This window comes from Rhinoderma darwinii, chromosome 4 (assembly GCF_050947455.1).
Source record: "Rhinoderma darwinii isolate aRhiDar2 chromosome 4, aRhiDar2.hap1, whole genome shotgun sequence".
NCBI classification, from domain to species: domain Eukaryota; kingdom Metazoa; phylum Chordata; class Amphibia; order Anura; family Rhinodermatidae; genus Rhinoderma; species Rhinoderma darwinii.
In genome coordinates, this window is record NC_134690.1 from 161062576 (window position 1) to 161086061 (window position 23486).

General features: G+C 40.3%; 1 protein-coding gene across 4 annotated transcripts in view; it reads right to left on the reverse strand.

Moving 5' to 3' along the window:
- The window catches only part of TP63 (tumor protein p63), a 55808-nt gene extending 40134 nt beyond the window's left edge, over positions 1 to 15674 (reverse strand). For all 4 annotated transcript variants that reach the window (XM_075864075.1, XM_075864074.1, XM_075864076.1 and 1 more), the window contains exons 1-2: positions 15633 to 15674; positions 5463 to 5717 (exon numbers count right to left, since the gene is read on the reverse strand). In XM_075864075.1, the coding sequence (XP_075720190.1) occupies positions 5463 to 5717; positions 15633 to 15674 (297 nt within the window). The remainder of the gene's footprint in view (positions 1 to 5462; positions 5718 to 15632) is intronic.
- Between the last annotated feature and the right edge of the window lie 7812 nt (positions 15675 to 23486).

Below are 23486 nucleotides of genomic sequence, written 5' to 3' on the forward strand. Positions count from 1 at the left end.
GTTTCAGCCTGAAAACATCCCCGTAATTTCAGCCGTAACGGCATGTGCAGGCGCTTGAACGCTGCGTCAATTACGGACGTAATTGGCGCTGCTATTCATTGGAGTCAATGAATAACGGCTCCAATTACGGCCAAAGAAGTGACAGGTCACTTCTTTGGCGCGGGCGTCTATTTACGCGCCGTCATTTGACAGCGGCGCGTATATTACGCCTCGTGTGAACAGACAAACGTCTGCCCATTGCTTTCAATGGGCAGATGTTTGTCAGCGCTATTGAGGCGCTATTTTCGGACGTAAATCGGGGCAAAAACGCCCGAATTACGTCCGTAATTAGTGCGTGTGAACATACCCTTATGCCTCGTTTTACGTCTGAAAATAGGGCTCCAATACGTTTGCAAACATCTGCCCATTCATTTGAATGGGTTTGCCGACGTACTGTGCCGACGACCTGTAATTTACGCGTCGTCGTTTGACAGCTGTCAAAAGACGACGCGTAAAATTACAGCCTCGTCAAAAGAAATGCAGGACACTTCTTGGGACGTTTTTGGAGCCATTTTCTCATAGACTCTATTGAAAACAGCTCCAAAAACGGCCAAAAAAACGGCGCGAAAACGGCGCGAAAAACGCCGCGAAAAACGTGAGTTGCTCAAAAAACTTCTGAAAATCAGGGGCTGTTTTCCCTTGAAAACAGCTCCGTATTTTCAGACGTTATTGGCTCAGCGTGTGAACATAGCCTTAGGCTCAATGCACACGATGCATATTACGTGTGGTTTTGCCATGGGGATTTGCGTGCAGCAAATCCACAGCGTGATGTAGTACCAGCATAGTCAATTAAATTCCAGGAAATCTCATGTACACTTGGCAGTATTTTTCGGGACGGAAATTGACCTGCGGTGCGTTTTTTAGAATCCGCAGCATTTCAATTTATCTTGCATTTCCGCTTACGAATTGTATCTGCCTAGTGCTGTGGAAAATCGCACCAAAATCCACAGCATGAAAATGCGCCGAAAAAGGCATAAAAACTGCACCAACAAATGCATTAAAAAAACGCACGCTTAGGCCCCATGCACACGACCGTGCCCGCAATCACGGCACGCGATTGCGGGCACGTCCGGCCGCTGACTGACAGACGCATTTTCGGGCCGTGCTCCCATACAAAGTATGGGAGCACGGCCCGCAAAATGCGAAAGAACGGACATGTTCCATAATTCCCGAAACATTTCCATGTCACTGACACCCTTCCGTAGTGCTACGGAAAGGTGTCAGTGTTCAATGAAAGTGAATGGGTCAGTTTTTGCGGACCGCAATTGCGGTCCGCAAAAACGGAGGTTTTTTGCTGTCGTGTGCATGGGGCCTTAGGTGCGGATTTACCTGTGAATTTCCTGAGTATTGCTGTGGTTTTGGTACGTATTTTCCCCAGAAAAATTTGCAACATGTGCACGTAGCCTAATAGCTCCCACGGGCTCTAAACTCCAGGAGAGTGAAGCTGCACTTTAAGATGTGAATTGTATGCAAGTAAGTTGAGTTTTACAACAATATGAACATGAAAAAGATTAGGAACACAATAGAAGAAAGCAATTTATGTAAAGTATATAGAACATGGCATACTATTTTATCCTTGACCACAAAAAGGGTATGTTCACACGAGGGCGTCCGTAACGGCTGAAATTACGGGGATGTTTCCGCCTGAAAACATCCCCGTAATTTCAGCCGTAACGGCATGTGCAGACGCTTGAACGCCGCGTCAATTACGGACGTAATTGGCTTCTATTCATTGGAGTCAATGAATAACGGCTCCAATCACGCCCCAAGAAGTGACAGGTCACTTCTTTGACGCGGGCGTCTATTTACGCACCGTCATTTGACAGCGGCGCGTAAATTACGCCTCATGTGAACAGACAAACGTCTGCCCATTGCTTTCAATGGGCAGATGTTTGTCAGCGCTATTGAGGCGCTATTTTTGGACGTAATTCGGGGCAAAAACGCCCGATTTACGTCCGTAAATAGGCCGTGTGAACATACCCAAAGAGTGACCACCTAGCTACAAACAATTTTGCCAAACTATTTTTACTCCTAAAAATACTATTTAACAAATGTATCAGACCCTAATAAAATCATTTTCAGACCCCTAATTTCTGAACTAATTTCTTATAGACGATAAAGCTGAACATAGACGTAAAATGATAGCCAAAAGTTCTTTCAATTCACAATGAACTGTGATGATTCCCCCATTAACATGATCATTCAATTTGATCACATTAAAATACAGTATCTAAATTGACGTGAATATACACAACTCAAATGACGAGAGATCAAGTGTGAGGAATAATATGTAAATTAAGAAGTGAAATTGTATGTATAACACTTACATTAAATTATAACAACTGTCCGGTGTAACATTCACTTTAGATATGATGTCAGTACTGAATAGTATTGCACCACCAGAGATTGCCCTGCTACCGAGCAGTTTAGACTACTGCTTCCCTCCAGTGGCAATAGGCAAGGGGGGAGGTGGTAGTCTAAGACAGTGCTGACACATGTAGACAGCCACAAGTCCATGACAATAGAGCACATGGACAAAACTGGTGACATCACCCATCAGTTTTTGTCAGCCTGCTCTATTTTGAAGTCAGGATCCAGAAGAGGAGATGAGCAGAGGCAAGGTCAGTATTTATTTATTTGTATCCCCAGACCCCTCCCTCATAATCACTGCCCCCATAATCTGATCGGCGCTGTAATGTAGATAACAACAGTGGTTTTTATTTTGAAAAACAATAGTTTTTGACCAAGTTATGAGCAATTTTAGATTTATGCTAATTACTTTCTTAATGCCCAACTGGGTGTTTTTTAACTTTTGACCAAGTGGACGTTGTGAAGAGAAGTGTATGACGCTGACCAATCAGGGTCATACACTTCTCTCCATTCATGTCCATTTGTACTCAGCACAGCATGATCTTGCGAGATCATGCTGTGCTGTCACATACACCCATATTAACTTTACTGAAGCGTCTTGAGAGTGGATAGACATTGCCTACAGCCAGGACACGATGTCTATTCACACTCCCGACACTCCGGTAAAGTTTGCTGTCAGCATGGTGTCATTCACAGCGTGATCTCGCGAGATCGCGCTGTGCAGCGATTAAGTCCCACACAAACTTTACCGAAGTGTCGGGAGTGTGAATAGACAACCTAGTGCTTCTTAAAATTATTTCAGCTAGTACCCTGATAGCTGTAACATGTGTCACATGATACAGGTTCTACAAGTTATCTCTGATCATAGGACCTGTTTGCAAACAAATAGTAGGCAGAAGCAGTTTTGCCCTTCTGGAATAGGCAGCATAATTAATTTGTGGACTGAGAAGAAATGTCAGGTGTAGAACATTCACCGATGTCTTGTCTGTCTGTAGCAGATGGGAGGAGACAAGGTGAGTGTTGCACATGGGAATCTGAATACTGACAGCGTCTCACCATACCATGAGTAGAATAAGTAATGCATCACTAATTACATGTTCTTAATTTTACTGAAGTAATGACACAGTGAACTTGTCAAAGAAACTTAATGTTCACTTCTTGTTATGTGAGCAGCTCAACGATCTTTCCTTCCTCAGTTTGCAGTAATAACACAGCAACACCCACACATAAGGTGACATCAAGGTGTAATTGAAGGTAATGTCTACTACCAAGGCCATTGCTTCTTGTACAGTGCATTCGGAGAGTCTTCAGACCCTTTCAGTTTTTGTGTTAAAAAAAAAAAATAATTATAACGTTTTCCCCCATTATTCTGCACTCAATACCCCATAATGACAAAGTAAAAACAGAATTTTAGAAATTTTTGCTAATTTATTAAAATTGAAAAACTCAAATTTCACATGGACCTAAGTAATCAGACCCTTTGCTATGACATTTGAGCTTTAGCTCCAGGTGCCTCGCATTTCTCTAGACCATCTTTTAAATGTTTCTACACCTTGATTGGAGTCCACATGTGGTAAATTCATTTGATTGGACATGATTTGGAAAGACACAGCACTGTCTATATAACTGCTCACAGCTGACAATGCATATCAGAGCAAAAACCAAGCAATGAGGAAGAAAGAACTGCCTGTAGAGCTCAGAAACAGGATTGTGTGGAGGCACAGATCTAAAGGGTACAAAAAAATTCTGCTGCACTGAAAGTTCCTAAGAGCACAATGGCCTCCATAATTCTTAAATTGAAGAAATTTGGAACAACTAGGACTCTTTCTAGAGCTGCCCCACCAAACTAAGTAATCGGGGGAGAAGGGCCTTGGAAAAAGGTGACCAAGAATCCAATGGTCACTCTGGCTGAGCTCCAAAGATCCTGTGTGCAGATGGGAGAAACTTCCAGAAGTTCAACGATCACTGCAGCACTCCACCAATCTGGCCTGTATGGCAGAGTGGCCAGAAAAAAGCCTCTCCGTAAAAGACACATGAAAGCCTGCCTGGAGTTTGCCAACAAGCAAGGATTCTCAGACTGAGAAACAAGATTCTGTGGTCTGATGAAAACAGGATTTAACTTTTTGGCCTCAGTTCTAAGCGTAATGTCTATAGGAAACCAGGCACTGCTCATCACCTGCCCAATACCATCCCTACAGTGAAGCATGGTGGTGGCAGCATCATGCTGTGGTAGTGTTTTTCAGTGGCTGGGACAGGGAGACTGGTCAGGGTTGAGGGAAAGATGAATGGAGCAAAGTACATAGATATTCTTAATGAAAACCTAATACAGAGTGCTCTGGACCTTAGACTGGAAGGAAGGTTCACCATCCAACAAGACAATGACCCTAAGCACACAGCCAAGACAACACAGGAGTGGCTTAGGGACAACTCTGTGAATGTCCTTGAGTGGCCCAGCCAGAGCCCGGACTTGAACCCAATGGAACATCATTGGAGAGACCTGAAAATGACTGTCCACCGACGGTCCCCATCCAATCTGAAAGAGCTTGAGAGGATCTGCACAGAAGAATGGCAGAAAATCCCACAATCCATGTGTGCAAAACTTGCGGCAGCATACCCAAGGAGACTGGAGGCTATTATCGCTGCCAAAGGCGCTTCAACTGAGTAAAGGGTCTGAATACTTATGTTAATGCAATATTTTAGTTTTTCCTTTTCAAGAAATTAGCAAAGATCACTAACATTCTGTTTTCACTGTCATTATGGTGTATTGGGTGCAGAATGATGAGAAAACAAATTGATTTTTTTTTACTTTAGCACGTAACAAAATGTGAAAATATTGAAAGGGTCTGAAGACTTTCCGAATGGATTGCATATATAATGAAGAACTCTTTTAAATCTGAGCAACACTAAAGATATTTCAGATATTATAGGAGGAAACCTTATTGAAAAGGTCAATATGATATGAGAACAAAGTACAATGCTATGGCCGGTTGGGGCAAGTCTCCTCTCTGCATTGTCATAACTAATACAAAAAAAGTATACTATATTTTGCTTACCGTCCAAGTAGCAGACTTGGCTGTGCTGGACTGCTGAAATGAAACATCAAAGCTGTGAGGTCCTGGGTAGTCAGTATTTGAAGGAATGGCTGGAGAAGGAGACAAGGCATCAAAGGTGGAGCTTGGCTGAGCATATGGTGAAGGTGTTGTTACACTGTTCTGTGCATGCTCATTCGTATAAGGGCTGGTTGAAGAAGAACCATTCTGTATCTGCTGTTCCATGCTGTTCAGCAGGCCCAAGTTCGTATACTGCGGCTAAAGGAGAACAGAAAGATTTCATAAACCAACTGGAATTAGGAATTTAAACATTTACAGTATAAACTCTGAAAATAAAATGTCTAACACACAGAAAAGAAAAAAAGCAAAGAGTAGTGTATATTCATTATGGAGAAGGAGTATGTATTACTCCAAAAGCAAAAAATTAGACCATCTTCCTATTGTTTATATAATTGATATATGAAGAGGTTGTCTCTTCAAGGACAACTCCTTTCAGAATGCAGCTCTTGGGGGCGATCAGATCGTCACCCTGGGTCCTTTGTCCAGCAACAGAAAATACATTTCTTCTGCAGTGGTCACTGTAGGTGAAATGTTGTGTTACATGATGTCCATTTAAATGAATGGCGTCCTTGTAATATAAGGATGGCTTGAGTTCGCCAGAATGGGACCTGCTAGTTTAGAGCGGCTCTCCGTTCTGGTTTAGAGAGGGGAGTCCTGAGCAGTGGACCCACCTCTATGATGTCCACATGCCATAATAGGGCCTTTATTGTCACCTGAGTAAAATGGAAAAATATGACTGTCAATCTTATTTTAGGCGACTATATTATATTGAATTCGTTTTTGGCCTCTTCAATGAAAGGAAGTGGGCCAAATGACTATCTGTTAAGTTGTCATGTTTAGAGGTAGTAAATGGGTAGGCTGATATGTATTCCACTGATACTGTTGACTGTAGACTTAAGAAATGCTTTTGACATTTTAGAAAAATCTGCAGTATGTTAATAACCTACGGTACTTCAGAAGGATACCTTTAGGTATCAAAATTACGTATCCAAATGTGTAATTTACTCAAAGGTTTCTATGGGTCAAATATATGGTGTATAATTATTTTTTTTTACTTTATAGAATAAAGTAGTCCGCTCCACTATTCAATATTGCAAAAAATGCATATGCTTTTTTTTTTCCCAATGAATATATGCGACAACATGTCATCAAGTTGCATATGTTTTTGCATATAGAAAAGTTTATGATAACTGTATGGTGCCTCAACTGTATGGTGATAAACGTAACATACAACAGACAATCACATCTAGGAACTAGGTGGAACCTTTGTACATAGATATATGGTCCATGTGGCTCGAGTAGTTTACATCATGACTTCTTAGGCCTCATGCACACGACCGTAGTCATGTGCACGGGCGTGATTTTCGGGTCGGCCGGCAGCGGACTGTCAGCCGCAAGCCGCCCGCAAATCGCGGGGCCCTGCACATGGCCACGGCCATTATTTTCAATGAGCCCGTACCGCAGAAGACGGCCGTAATAAGACATGTCCGTTCTTTCTGCGGTGCAGGCTCCCGGGCCATGCACGGACCGCAAAAACTACGGTCGTGTGCATGGCCCCATAGAAACGAATGGGGCCGCAATTCTCCCGTGGATTTTCGGGGCGCAAAAGCACGTTCGTGTGCATGGGGCCTTAATCTTTTTCTACGGGTCCTCTCCAGACCAGACAGAAGTGGTGAAGCCTGGGCCTCACCATTGATCTTAGTCTATGCCAAAAATTCAGATAATTTTTTTTCAAATTTATCGAAAAATGTGTCTCTTGTACCCAGTAGAACTTTAAAATAAGCACAAAAAAAAATAAGTTACATTGCTAAACCAGAGATTGATAGAGCCAGAGAAAAGCCTATGCAGCTCATGATCACTTATTTCAAAACTGCCTCCCCAGCTGCGCCTCACCAATAGGGCACCTTAAAAGTTTGTGAAGCACTGGTCCACATTGCAGACAAAGAATCTAAATATTAAATTAATATATTTCAAGAAAATTAGTATAGAAAAACATCAAGCGGACCAGTGGTTGGTAATTTGCCATTTGAAGATAATATGATTATAAAGAACCTGTCTGACTGCTTAAATATTAAATACAAACAAGTAAGCCATAATTAATATAGGTCTTTCAAAAGAAACAACTGAAAGGCAGATTTGAAGATCAGCATTTCAAAAGTGCACGCTGGGACACTCCCAAGAACATGACTGATCTCAAAAAAGGAGATTAAATGTCAAACTAAAGCGTGTCCAAAATTATATAAAGCACTTTTCACATGCAAACCCTCATATTATAATATACATTTTTTTAAATTTAATTCTTAGTTTTCTGTTTTATTGGGCTATGACCTTGATCAGTTATGGAAATTAACCACCATATCTGCAGATAAAAAGACAAGCTTAGCAAAACTTATTGACGTATATTTTTTTGTCTTTTTAGGGCTTATTTATTTCTCCCATTTAAAGTTTCCAATCTGATAATACTTTACATTAAATAATATAGCATAGGATATACCATAAATGGCTGATAGATTCGGGTTCCAGCTATTTCAAGATTGAAGGTCCCCCGAGCCCTTACCAACCTGGTGAGATGTCCGCTGACCCCCGCATCCAGGTGCAGACTCTGTGACAAGGTGGTCGAGATTACGGAAACAGCCGAGCTCGCTGAGCTATGCTATTTCCATAACTCCCATAGAAGTGAACAAAAGTTTCAGGAAACAGCGTAGCACAGTGATCTACGCTTTTTCCATAACTCCAACCTAACCCCTTGCCACGGAGTCTTCGCCTTGGCCTCATTCACACATTGCAGATTTGGTCTGTATTTTAAAGCCAAAATCAGGAATGGATGCAGAGATGTAAAGAAAAATAAATCTTGCCATTATATTTCCCAAGGGTTTAGGATCCAGTCTTGGCTTGGCTTACATATACTAATGCAAAATACTGACCGAATCTACAATGTTAGAATCTTGAGCAGCAGTTTCCCTGCTGGTCTCGGTCTATTCGGGAGAGAGCCAAATGTTGAAGACATTGTGGTTTGTAGGAAGAGAGGAATTTTGAAGAACCCATTTTTTTCTGCTTTGTATATGTATACAAAGGAAGTAAAATATGCTAAGGTACCTGCTGATACAGTACGTTTCCATGCTTTATAGCCACAACATTAAAAGACCATGACTTCAAGATATAGGAGTGGTATAAGTGAGAAAAACTGACTTCAGTAAGGCCTCCTTATTTATATAATGTGCATTATGTAAGTGGAAGGTTAAAAAACATATTAAAAAAAACATATATAAAAATCACACTAAACACAGGAACATGAAAAATATATTTAATGGCACTTTGGCTCTTGGCTAAGCGGTTTGCCTCTAAGAAGGTGACTAATAGGAATATGTTGCCTAATGGAAGGTGTGAATAAGAACCCAAAAGGAGATGAGTCAAGCTTTACAAAATATGTCTATTGTGGTGCTAAACACCAACTGTCTAACTAACCATTAGTATGTCATGCAAAGTCTTTGCAGATCATAGAGTTTAAGGCTGGAATGGCTAATTTTGCAATTCTTTAGGTGGAGGACCTTAATCTTTATTTACAGGAAATGTACAGATATATACATTCAACAACAACGGATTACACATTCAATAGGGCAGATCCGCAATATCAATAAAACAGGCAAACTTTTTCCAGACTTCCATCACTGCATCACGACAGACAGAAAACATATAAAGAAATTCTTAGGCTTAAAAAGCAAGCACTGCAAAGGAATTCTAGAGATTGAGTTTCAGAGGGTTTGTCGCAGGCGAGGTGAAATGACTATATCCCAGACAAGTGTGATGCCCAGAAAGAGGAGGCCGGCATCAGACGCTCTCACATTGCTCCTCTAACAAAAGATGTGTCATCAAGACAGACAGAAGTATTAGGGGGCAGGAAGTGTAAAACCCAAAGTCTAAACCAGGTGAAAACCTGAACAAATTCAAGAGCAAAGCTCTCATAAGAGGAAAAACAAATGTCTAGGTCTCACTAACCTTTAACCTGCTGGTGGAATGGCCTTGTCTGGATAATTTTGATGACCAACATCAACAAAACATAAAAAAATATAAATTTATACCATCTGAACAGACTGCAGGCTGGGACACCTATTCAATTACTTTAGGATTACTATGTATAGCTAATATTTCATTACAAAAAAATAATGTGTCACCGATAGCACGAATACAGGATTGTAACTGGATATATGCTGACAAATAAGGACAAGTAAAAGGATATCGAGGAACCTTGTTTTCCAAGAATCAATGAGGACTGCAGTGAACTTAGTATAAGGTTTATTCGCATAGAGGACTTGTGCATTTTATATCTCAATACGATACTTATTATTCAGAGGTTACGTCCATCTTTTTTCAATGTGTCTTTCTGATCACATGACCTATAGTACACTCAATAAGTGAAGTAGTCATTCAGCGAGTACTGAACATAGTCCTCCTCAGTGAACTGGGAATATGATATATGATCGAATGCACTTGGACATTACTGATCAGAGCATATTGGAGATAGATGTATGAATATTGCATTGAATAGAATTTGCCCCGCACTCTAATCTACAACAAATAAGTTGGTGGCTAAAATGTTTCCCGAATAATTTTAGCAAGTACAATAGGTTGATTTCTATTGTGGGTACATTACTGCCCCTTGACTTCCCTAAGGGCAGGTATTTACAGGGCAAAGCCTAGACTGTCTCTTGCACATTCCATGTCAAATCAAAGTTCCTGCAGGGCACAACTGAAAGTTTAAGTTTCAAGATCCCTGATAGAAGAATTCTCTTTAAAGAAGGGTCAATCCTTGCTACTCAAGATACCCAGAGCATATCCGTCATCATATAAGCATTACGGCTGACATGCTCTTCAGCAAATAGTCTCCATAATCAATCTTGTATCTCTATACATTGGTGAGGAATCTGGATTATATGTACTATGTAAATTTACTCATATCATTGTAAACTATCCAAACATGCTACATATTTGACACCGGCTACTGTCCTTAGTCTTTAATAGAAGGCACAATCCGCTTGTATGGAGTATAAGTAAAGGCACAAGGCCTAAGATTACAAACTTGCTAACGTCTAGCACAGTTATTATTTTGCAATGAAGCATTATGAGCAAATAGATGGAAGGGAATAGAGATGAAAGGTTTCTAGGCATCCTCCCACCTGCAGACTGGTTTCACAAGAGTTTCCCATAACTATCCAGATAATAAAAAGGAAGCACCATCTCCATTCACCCATAGACACCCACCCTCATGGGAACCCCCACCATGATCTGCTCTAACACACTTTAAAGCCAGCTTGGCCAGATGATCAACACCATCATGAAGTGGTAGTGATTGAACAAATGACAGGATGGGATTATAATGATCTAATCTGGGAACGGTCCTAATTTCAATAAAGTACCTTGTGGTCAATTTAAACACAAATGTCATTGGAGGAAAGGTGAAATACAGTAGTAAACTCCCTATTGGAGGGTTTTAATACCTCAATTTTAATGTCATTATTTAAAGTAAGTGGTAAAAGTAAAACCTATGGGGGAAATTTGTTAAGACTGGCGGTTCATACGCCAGAATGAATATAAAACAGCACTAGAGCAAGATGCACCTAATTTTTTAAGAGACGCACACCTCTTAATAAATTAGGCGAATCCCTGGTTGGTCTCGCACACTGTACATCTCCACCATGATTTTTGCCGGTTACTGGTGTAAATTCTAGTAAATTTGTCAAATGATCGAAGTGGAGTAAAATGCCAAAAAGTCGGAAATGATTGCGCAACTATGACGTATGCCATAACGTGCAACTTTTTTTACTCCATCATACTGGCGTATAGCCATTGATAAGTTCCCCCCTGTGAGTATAGATGATATATAAATTTAGCCCTTACGATAAAGGCAAGAAAACTTTGACTATAACTTTAAACTTTAAACTACATGTTGTAAGAAATGTCGATCACATTTCTCATGAAATCATCTAGTAAACTAATTCTCAATATGAAAGATTTAGACAACTCTTTTTCCATATGTATGTTTATGATATTAGGTTATGCGTTTCTAATAGAGGGGAATCTCCGATTGGGACACTTCTTAGCTAAAGCTAAAACCGCATCCAGCGATATTTATTGTTGACTATAACTAAACAATGGGCACATAGTAAATCTTCATCTTCCGTGTGACACTGAGGGAAATAGCAGAGTATACGCAGCTCAAATAAAATCTTATTGCGGTGTCCTCAGTAGTAAGTACCTATGATCAGCTCTTACAAAGGGGAGCGACCAGACGCAAAGCAGTTGTCCAGAACAGACAACCACTTTGACCTTTTCAATACTCCTATCCACCATGTTACTGCAGACCAGTTATAAAAGTGCTTGGCACCAAACTCTACATTTCATACTGTACCATCTGACACACAGGCTATTCTAGATTCTTACACTATAACATGAAGATGCCGGACAAGTGACAACTGTAGCATTGTGGCAGAAACGTCCCCAGAGCAGTTGTCACTTCCCTCCCTCCATACAGCAGCTGGAACCTGTATTTGCTATTCCGGTATAATACATCACAGAACTTCGGAACTCTTCAACACAACGACTACTTTTATTACTGCTGTACATTTAGCGCCATTTCAGAACGGGAATACAGGAAAACCTTTTTCAATGATTTTACATGACAGGATCCGATCCAGTCATTACGGCAGTCTGAAGTGAAGCTAAACTGCTGTCTGTTTCCAAGGGCAACCAGCAGAGTTTTGAAAGCAGATGTGTAAAAAAAAAGAAATAAGATAAATCAAAAACAACCAAAAATAGGAAAGCTATTTGAAAAATCATTTACATTTGATGTAGCTTTAGGCTGGGTTCACACGACCTATTTTCAGACGTAAACGAGGCGTATTATGCCTCGTTTTACGTCTGAAAATAGGGCTACAATACGTCGGCAAACATCTGCCCATTCATTTGAATGGGTTTGCCGACGTACTGTGCAGACGACCTGTCATTTACGCGTCGTCGCTTGACAGCTGTCAAATGACGACGCGTAAAATGACTGCCTCGGCAAAGAAGTGCAGGACACTTCTTTGCAACGTAATTTGAGCCGTTCTTCATTGAAGTCAATGAAGAGCAGCTCAAGATTACAAACGTCAAAGACGCCTCGCATATTACGAGGAGGAGCTTTTACGTCTGAAACGAGGCAGCTGTTTTCTCCTGAAAACAGTCTGTCTTTTCAGACGTAAAAGCTTCTCATCGTGTGCACATATCCTTACACTAAGAAATGTTGTTGAAAGTAGAAGTATGCCGGAAATGGTCATTTTTTGCTACAACTTCATCTATAGGTGTCTGTTTGTCAATCTCACTTCATTATAGAAGCATGCACAAAGAAAAATTCATGGCTTCTATTTCAGATGGCTGCTTCCTCAAATAACAACATAGCTACCCACATGGTGGCAGCTCAGAATGCATAAGGGTATGTTTGAATTACAATTTCTTCCATTTTTCCAGTGGTATAAGACTGGAACAAGGTGGGGGTGGAGGAAAGCTTGACAGACTGAAATTCCTTCCCTCCCAGCCCCCTGGACAGTATTACTACCTTAATCCCTCAGTCTTAGCCCTTGCTTCCTCTCATCTTTTAAAACTGATCCATTATCAAGACCCGTTCACTGAGATTGCTCTAATGTGTTGAATCTAAGCAGTCCATAAAGACTTTAAATGAGGCTATAACACTTGTCCGTCTCATATTCAGAATCTTAAGAGACGGAAATATATAAATGGGGAGAACTAGACTGTTGTTTTAGACAGCACATTATGTGTCATGTGTACATATTATATACACTTAAGGCCCCATGCACATGAACGTATTTTTGCTGCCCCACTCATTTCAATGGGCTCATGCACATGACCGTGGTTTCCACGGTCCTTGATTGCCCAGGAGAATGGACCGCAAAAAGATAGGACATGTCTTATTACGGCCGCATTTTGCGGTCCAGACTCGTTCAAATGAATGAAGGCGGCTATGGGCACGGCCCGCGGGCGGCACTGCCCGGCCGTCCGAGCCGCAAATCACGGCTGTGCACACCACTATGGTCGTGTGTATGAGGCCTTACGTTGATTAATTCATAGTTCTTTGCACTTTTAGGGGTAGTTCATACAGAGTACAGAGAAACCGCGTCGGAAACAGAACAAAATTATGGCCGAAATCGCCTTCCATTGATTTCAATTGGAGGCGAAGGTTTTTTTTTCCCGGGAGCAGTAAAAACCGCTAGCGGGAAAAAGAAGCCACATGCCCTATCTTTGGGCGTTTCCATTTCTGACCTCCCATTGACATGAATGGGAGGCAGAAAAAAGCGCATTTTGCGGCTTTTTTTTTTTGCCCGCGGCGCTCAATTGTGGCCGCCGAAAAACACGGCAAACAGTGTGCAGGCGGTTCAAAAACTCTATGTGAACCGGGCCTTAAGGGCACTTTTTTTAAAACAAAAAGCGTAGCAAAAAACAGCCCCACAAAAATGTATGTTATGGTCTACAGATTAAATAGCTGATGATTTTGATGTCCTTAATTTAAAAAAAATAATAAAGTAACAGAACGGTGTACAGCTTTACAGTTTGCTCTCATTCAGGATATTATGTAATGACAACACTAGTGTGAATGATGCCTTAACTCTGTCAGTACTTTTATAATATTGACCGAAGGTACTATTATTTAACAGTGCACAACTATCTTACTTCTGGAACAATGTTTTGCCTAACAAAGAGAGAGTGAAGTCTGACAGCTAGAACTGAAGATGGTGCATTATTATGATCATTATTATTATTTTGGGTAGAGAAACAGTAGTAACAATGATTAATGAGGTTCTTGAAAATCGAAGCTTAGTTGCTTTTAGGGAAAGCTAAATCTCTTGAGAGCTTCTGAGCTGAACAGATCGTCTTACCCTATATGGAGATGGTCTGTACATCAAAAACACATTCCCATACTGGAAATGCGCCCAAATTATAAAAAGTCTGTTATAAAGGGTTGACCAATCATGTCCAAAATTTGGAAAAGGAGAGTTGTTAATTGTTGTGCTTCACCTTGCCATTAAACCTTAGGTAAATAATCTTTCCGCATTCAACACCTCATTAGACACTAATGCAATCCTTCACCGTGCAACCCTTAGATCACCATGAACAACAACATCTCTATTTCCACCTGCTTATAGAACAAACACTATCACCGCTAACAATTCACACACAAATCTTTGGAAAATGTCCAGGGCTATAAAATACTACTCAAAAAAAGTCTTTTGAAAGCTTGTAATCAAACCATATGTACTTAAACCATTGAAAAGTTCACTTTTTATCCTGTAACAATAACTACCTAATCATTCCAACTGTACTGCACAGTCCTCTGCCTCGACCATTCACATTTTGTCTTGTTGCACAATACCAGGTCATTCTGGTCATTCAAATCAGTAGTAGCAGCTGCACTTTTACTGTTATACTCAGGAATGTCACATCAGGCTTTCGAGATGTTCTTGGATAAAACTAAGTTATTGTTTTTTCGGTATTAATAACAAAAAAAAAGTATTAATTACAATGTGTATTCTCATTAACAATGGTTGAAACGTACCATTTTCATCAGTGCTTTGTAAAAATTGGAATAGTATTCTTATGAAAGTCACTTAAATACAAACTGTATACAAGCACTATATATAAATATATCTCTCAATATCTCTCAATATATATATATATATATATATATATACACACACACACACACACACACACAGATATATATATGTATATATATATATATATATATATATATATAAAGAGAAATATATATACACACATGTATATGTATATATGTGTATATATATATATATATATACACACACACACACACACATACACACACACATATATATATATATATATATATTATGTATATGTCTGTGTGTGCATCAGGTATTGCTTATTCCAAATGTACAAATCTCAACTAACTCAGTAGTAGTTTATACAAACTGTACATGATAGAGATACATATATATATATATATATATATATATATATATATATATATATATATATATGCCACACGCATACATCAATAGTATGAATATTACAGTGATAATACATTACCTCACTATACTGAGCCTGGGCATTATTTTCCAGGTACAACATCTTTGCTGTAATGTTAAATCAGAGATGCTGTCCTATGTTCAGGCTCCAGGATCTTTGTACACCCCCCTGAATGGCCCAAAGCAGGTAAAGGTCTTGCAAGAAGACACCAAGAAAAATGAAGTTTCTCTCCCACTGTGTGTCACATCATTTATTTCAAACTCTGTTTATATATACACACCTGGATTCAGCTGCAGAGAGGCGGAGCCTTTTCCTTATACCTGTCCAATCTGTCAAAAGTTCCACCTTGGTCCCAGATCAGCCTCTCCCACCTCACTAGGTAGTTAAAATTCCTTAAAATCTCTACAATAGAGAGACAGACAAAGGGGATGCCGGGGCCATCTACACATGTAACTGGTGGCAATTTGGGTACACAAAACAGTGTCACTGTGAAAGCTCTGTTATAGAGGGTTAGGAAACCATGTTAGCCTTCTAGTTGCACTTAGACACTGTATAATACAACGTCACCAAAATATAATACAGTATTTTTATTACATTTATTTTAGAAATTTCAACTACACATATCTAACATTATTATTATTATTATTATTATTATTATTATTATTATTATTTTTTAAATGTACAGTATTAATTAAATGTCATGGTACATTTTAACAGGAGGTAAATTAGAGAAAAAAAAAAGTATAAAAAACCCCAAAAAAACAACAACCCATATTCTATATAGAGCATCTTTAAAGCTACAGATTTAGTAAGCCAGTGTATTTACTTGGTGGTAACGAAAAAAAAAAAATCGTTCTGTTGTAATTGGCCTTCTATTGGGCGGGGTCACACACAGAGACAGCTGCGATAGCTGTAATAGCAAAGATTGCACAAGTGGTGCAGTCATATGACGTATATGTAATAATTTTTTTTTACCCTGTTTGTTTCTCAATAAAATTTTTGACATATAAAAGTTGCATTGGAGAGCTAGTCATGCTCTAGATGAACGGAAGGCCCACTGATTTTAATGGAAACCAGACAATGCTGTTTCCCACCTGTAGCTAGCGCTGGGTTCCCCATTATTAAAAGCTGTTTGCAGAAGGTCCAAGCAGCAAGACCCACCCTGGTCAGCTAGTGGTCAGGGGACCTAGTGAATGAAAAGGGTTTATCCAAACCAGAGAACTCCATTGACCAATTTTTACAAATAGAAATGTAACATTCTAATACATTGGGTGTAAAGGATCTGCCAGACACAGCTTCTGTGTCGACGCCCGTGGTTAGTCAGTCTGCACCTGCTCCTAAGTCTGATCGAGTGACCCCCTCCTTCTACCAATCAGGCTGGGAGGCTGAGGAGTGGGAGAGCCTATCACAGCCTGGCCAGACGGAGCTAGTTCCCGCCCTCTGTCTATTTATACCTTCACTTCCTGCTCCTCCTTTGCCTGTGATTCTCCTGTTTCCTGGCTCTGCTGCTGCTTGAACTATTTGTCCCTGCTTCATATTGACCCTGGCTTACTGACTACTCTCCTGCTCTGCGTTTGGTACCTCGTACACTCCTGGTTTTACTCGGCTCGTTCACTACTCTTGTTGCTCACGGTGTTGCCGTGGGCAACTGCCCCATTTCCCTTAGCTTCTGTGTACCCTTGCCTGTTTGTCTGTCGTGCACTTATTGAGCGTAGGGACCGTCGCCAAGTTGTACGCCGTCGCCTAGGACGGGCCGTTGCAAGTAGGCAGGGACTGAGTGGCGGGTAGATTAGGGCTCACCTGTCTGTCTCCCTTCCCCGTCATTACATTGGGGGAGATTTATTAAGCAAAATGTGCCATAATGGTTTCCAGGAAATGTTTTGGTTTTTTTAGACAATTTTCTGTGCCTACCTCGACAGTTTTGATGTATATGCATGCTAGCCATGAAATCGCGTAAGCAAAGAAATGTATCTCAAGTCTAGCGAGTTGCTGTATTTCTCAAAATGCTGCATCATTATTCCCACCAAGTACCTGCAGCTCTGACTTTTGATTTATTTATTTATTGTGTAGGCATTGATGATATTCAAGAGATGTATATAATATTTACAATAGACATTTACATTAACAGAATGTTGTACACACATTGTGATATATTTTCCCTAAATTTGAAGGGTAGCTTATTGGACAGACAACACAATTTTCAGTCCGACTGAAACAAACACGGTGAAAGTTTGTTTTTTTCCCACCTCAAAAAAAACATATAAACGTTAAATCAACAATTTAGGCCCCCTCCACAAGGCCATAGCCATAATCCAGGTCCGTGATTATGGCTACGGCCGGCCGTGGACAGTCACAAGAATTTGCAGGCCGTGCTCCTATTATAAAGTATGGGAGTACGGGCTGTAAAATACAAAAACAGAACATGTCCTATTTTTTGCAGATGCTTTCTAAGGTCCGGACACCTTCCGTGAGCATTAGAAATGAATGGTTCCGTAATTCGATCCACAATTTTGTTCCGTAATTGCGGATCAAACTTATGGCCGTGTGCATGGGGCCTCAAAATTGTTCATTATAAAGTATGTCGCTCCCTGCAAAAAATAAGCCCATATACGCCTACATCGATGAAAATATAAAAAAGTTATTGCTTTTGGAACCTAGCAAAATAAAAATAATTTACCATAAAATTTGATATTATTATACAAAAGTAGTAAAAAATAAATATACTAATTTGGTATCGTTGTAATCGTACCAACCCATAAAATAAAGGAATTATGTTATTTATACTGCACGGTGAACAGCGTAAATGAAAACCCTTAATGACATGCCACGTACATGTAACCGGTAGCCGTCAAGTGCAAGTTTGGAGGGGGCGCAGCAGGTATAATAAAGTTAACACCTCTCTGCAATGAGTGAAATGAAAGATCACTTTAATTCCGCCCCTTTTTACCACTTTGATGCTGTGGTCAATAGCATCTAAGCCATTAGAAAGGGGGAGGGCGGCCCCCTCCGACAGCACATCGCCCACCCCTGCGATGCAATTGTGGTGTGCCGATGGTTGTCATGGGAGCCTGATGAAGGCCCCCAGGTTTGCCATCTTTGTACTCCTATTAAAGTGTAACTAAACCTTCAAGCTTCTGACATCTCATAGTGACATGTCAGAAGTTTTGATCGGGGGGGGGGTCCGAGCACCGAGACCCCCACCGATCGCTAGAACAAAGACCCCTCCGAATCAAAACTTCTGACATGTCACTATGACATGTCAGAAGTTTGCTGAAAGATTAGTTACCCTTTAAAGGGGTTTTCCCACGAGGGACGTTTATGACATATCCACAGGATATGTCATAAATGTCAGATAGATGCTGGTCCCACCTATCTCTAGAACACGCCCCCCTAAACCCCGTTCTAGATTCGTCTGCGATCGCTGACTCCCGGACACTTCCTGACTTTATGGTCAGGAGTTACGAAAACAGCATAGCTCGCTACGCTATGCTTTTTCCGTAACTCCCATAGTAGTGAATAACAGTTACGGAAGCAGCGTAGCATGCGAGCTACGCTGTTTCAGTAACTACCGTTCACTTCTATGGGGCTTACGAAAACAGCATAGCTCAGCGAGCTACGCTGTTTTCACCTTCATGTTCAGAAATCAGATGACACACACACAGAGGTCGAATGGTGCTTCGGGTCCCCATTCTAGAGATAGGTGCGGGTCCCTGAGGTGGGACCCGCATCTATCTGACATTTAGGACATATCCTGTGGATATGTCATAAATGTCCCTCGTTAGAAAACCCCTTTAATAGAATTTATACACAAGAGAGAGAGAGAGAGGAGCATGGAAGCCATATGATAAAAAAGTGAAAAAACGTTATTGAACATAGATACATACACAAAAAAAGTTGTTTTAAAAAGGTACAAAAGGACAGAGAAACTCTATGTAATTCCAGTGTAACAAGAATGGCAGACTCAATATGACCAGTATAGGGATACAATAACCAAAATAACCTTTAATAGAAGCCTGCCAAAATCATGGTATACTGCAATACATTTGTATTTCCGTTTATAGTGCAAGCGATCCAACGATCACTGATTCAACTCCCCTAGGGGGCGTTATAAGAAAAATAAAAAACAGTTAACGTTTTAATTAACCAAAGAAAACCCTTATTTTTTCCCTAAAGTAATGTTAAAAAAACAACAAAAATAACAGAACTGGTATTCCCGCATCCGTAAAAGTCTGAACTATTACAATATAATGATATTTATCCCACACGGTGAATGATGTGAAAAATAAATTTAAAAAAATCCAGAATTGCTGTGTTTTTGGTCATTTTAGCTTCCCAAAAGAATTGAAGTAAAAAAGTAATATGAAGTATGAAGTATGAAGCTGGCTAATGGGCTGAGCTCGCTCCATACTTAGCGGGTGACGGCTGTGTAATACAGCTTAAACCTTACTGCAACGGGCGGAATCAGAGATCAGATATTGCCCGTTTAACCCCTTAGATACTGCAGTCAATAGCGACCAGGACATATAAAGTGTTAGAATATGGGGGAGGGCGGCTCCCTCAGATGTGCCATCGGCCCCCTCCCAACACGATCGCGGGGTACTGATGGTCGTCATGGCAGCTTGGGGGCTTAATGAAGGTCTCCAGGTCTGCCATCTTTGTACACCTATTAATTCCTGCTACCGGCAGGGCTTCATAGGAGACTGTTAGAAACACGATATACTGCAATACATCGGTATTGCAGTATATCATGTAACCAATCCAACGATCGCTGGTTCAAGTCCCCTAGGGGGACTAATAAAGAAATGTAAAAAAACTGTTAAAGTTTTTTTTTAATGTTTCAAAAAAAATAAAAAAATTAATTAAAAGTAAAAAAATAACCTTTTTCCCATCCCCCCCCTAAAATTGGTATTGCTATAATAGTATCAACCCATAGAGTAAAGTGAACATGTAGTTTTTACCGCCTCATTGACGTCATAAAAACGAAACGTAAAATGCGTAATCACTGTTTTTTGCAAGTTTCACCCCACAAATAATGTTTTTCCTGTTTCCTAGTACATTATATGGTACAATAAATGGTGCCATGAAAAACTACAACTTGCCTCGCAAAACACAAGCCCTCAAAAAAATTAAACAATTATTGGTTTTGGGAGGCGGGGAGGAAAAAAACCTAAAATTAGTAAACTATAATTATCCGGGGGTGTGGGGGCTGTTAAAAAAAATACAATAGCGTTTTTTTTTCCAGTTTTATCCAAAAAATAAAAAAGCTCATAAAATTCATGAATAATAATCTATATGTACCCTAAGATGGTTCTATTAAAATATATCTTGTCCCGCAAAAAACAAGCCATCTTAGGGCTTGTCCACACGTAACTAACTGCTGCGTATTTTCCATCCGGAATTGCGGATGTAAAATACGCAGCAGAATACAGTAGCAGCAAAGTGGGTGAGATTCAACAAATCTTATCCACTCAATGCGTAAAATTTCAGAGTAGAAATTCACCTGCACCTGTGTAATTTCCGTACCGCAGCAAGTCAATTCCTGCTGCGGAAAGTGGATTGAATTGCTCCGTTTTTTAGAGGAGATGTCATCTCCTAACATTGTGGAAAAACGCAGCAAAAATACGCACCATTTTCTGCAGTAAGAAACAAAGGAAATTGTGCGTTTTTTCCGCAGCGGAATGTCTGCTAGTTTTAACGGAAATGCTGACAAATCGAGGCATGGACTAAACAAGACCTCAGAAGGTGTCCTGTGATATCTGGCAACAAGACGTTAGCAGGAGATCATTTAAATTCTGCAAGTTGTGAGGTGGAGTCTCCATGGGTTGGACTGGTTTTGCCAGCAAATCTCACAGATGCTGGATCATATTGACATCTGGGAAATTTGAAGGTAGAATCCACATCTTGAGCGCTTTGCCAAGTTACTGAAACCATTCCTGAACAATTTTTGCATTCCTGAATTTTTGCAATTTTGGCAACGTGTATTATCCTGCTGAAAGAGGCAAGCTTCATTAGGGAATACCGTTGCCATGGTATATTGGCATGCAACAATGATGAGGAAGATGGTATGTGTGAAAATATCATCCACCCGAATGCCAGGACCCAAGGTTTCCCAGAAGAACATTGCCCAGAGCATCACACTGCCTCTGCTGGCTTGCCTTCTTCTCATAGTGCATTCTGGTGCAATCTCTTCCCCAGGTATGCAACGCACACGCAACCGGCCGCCTAAATGATGTGAAGGAAAACTTAATTCACCAGACTGGGTCACCTTCCTCCATTACTTCATGGTCCAGTTCTGATGCTCATGTGCCTATTGTAGGCCCTTTGGGTGGTAAACAGGGGTCAGCATTCGAATTGCAACCAGTCTGTGCCTCACAGTCTCAATTGCTGAAAGCTGCAATGCACTGTGTTCTGACACCTTTCTATCATAACTTTTTCAGCAATTTATGCTACAGTAGCTCTTCTGTGGGATCAGATCTGACAGCCTCGCCTTCACTCTCCATGTACATCAGTAAGCCTAAGGTGCCCATGACGATATTGTTGGTTCACCGGTTGTCCTTCCTTGGCCCAATTTTAGTAGATACTAACCACTGCATACAAAGAACGCCCTACAAGACCTGCAGTTTTGGAGATGCTCTGACGCAGTCTAGCAATCACAATTTGGCCTCGGCAAAAGGGCTCAGGTTACTAGGTCTGTCCATTTTTCCTGCTGCCAACACATAAACTTCAAGAACGGACTGTTCTCTTGCTGCCTAATATATCCCAGTCATTGCCAGGTACTATTGCCATGAGATCATTTATGTTCTTCACTTTTTATCAAATATAAGAAAAATATTATATTTATCCACTTTATATAAATCTATAAAAACAAAATCCCTAAATATAAAGTATCAAGTATTTTTTATGCAATAAAACTAAAATAAAAAAAGATTGACTTAAATAAAAAAAAATTATGAGTAAGCCAATAATATGACATTAAAAAAACAACAACTGGGCAGATCCAGATCAAAGTTGAGTTTGAAATTACTTTCAATAGATGCTGGGCCATCACGACATCTAGACTACCTCATAATGGACATTGCAACATTTTACTGCCTTCTCATGGAATTAATAGATTAATAATATTTGGGGGCATAAGAGACCCAAATATCTTCAGAATGCTTCATTTTATTAGTGCATATTATTAATAAATTCATGTTTATTTGTAGCCCCCTGCAACATGCTCCATATCTGAAAATAAAACAGCGAAGAGAATAGGTCACGTCCTACATCCCCATATTATTCCAGTGCAGGAGCGCTTATGCTACAGTTTGCACAGAGAAAGCCATTCATATTTAGAAGGTAGGATTTCATGATTATAGATAGTGCAGTAGAGATCTTAGGATAAGAGATGGCAGGGAAGGGCTTGCTCTGCTGCCTGGATAAGCAAAATTCTAGTACAGGAAGTGAACTTATTTTCAAAAGTGACAACTCCATAGAGAGCAGGGTTGATGCCTATGGTTGTTGTTGTTGTTACTTCTGCACTTATGTCAGTATAGTCAGCAAGATAATAGCCTATATCACAAATCCAGAAAGGTGTTGCTATTAAACAATAGAAAGATGAAGACAGTATCTATATAATAAGGCCTCATCCACGCGGCCTTGCCCGTAATCACGGCCCGCGGGCCGCATTTTCGGCCCGTGGTCCCATACAAAGTATGGGAGCACGGTCCGTAAAACGCAAAAGATAGAACATGTTCTATCTTTTGCGGTACAGTTCTACGGCACGGACACCTATCCGTAAGGTGTCCGCGGCCAATAGAACCGAACGGATCCGTAATTGCAGACCATATTACTGTGCGAAATTACGGAGATTTTTTACGTTCGTGTGCATTAGGAAAAACACCAAAAGGCAAAAATATTATTACTACCAACGTT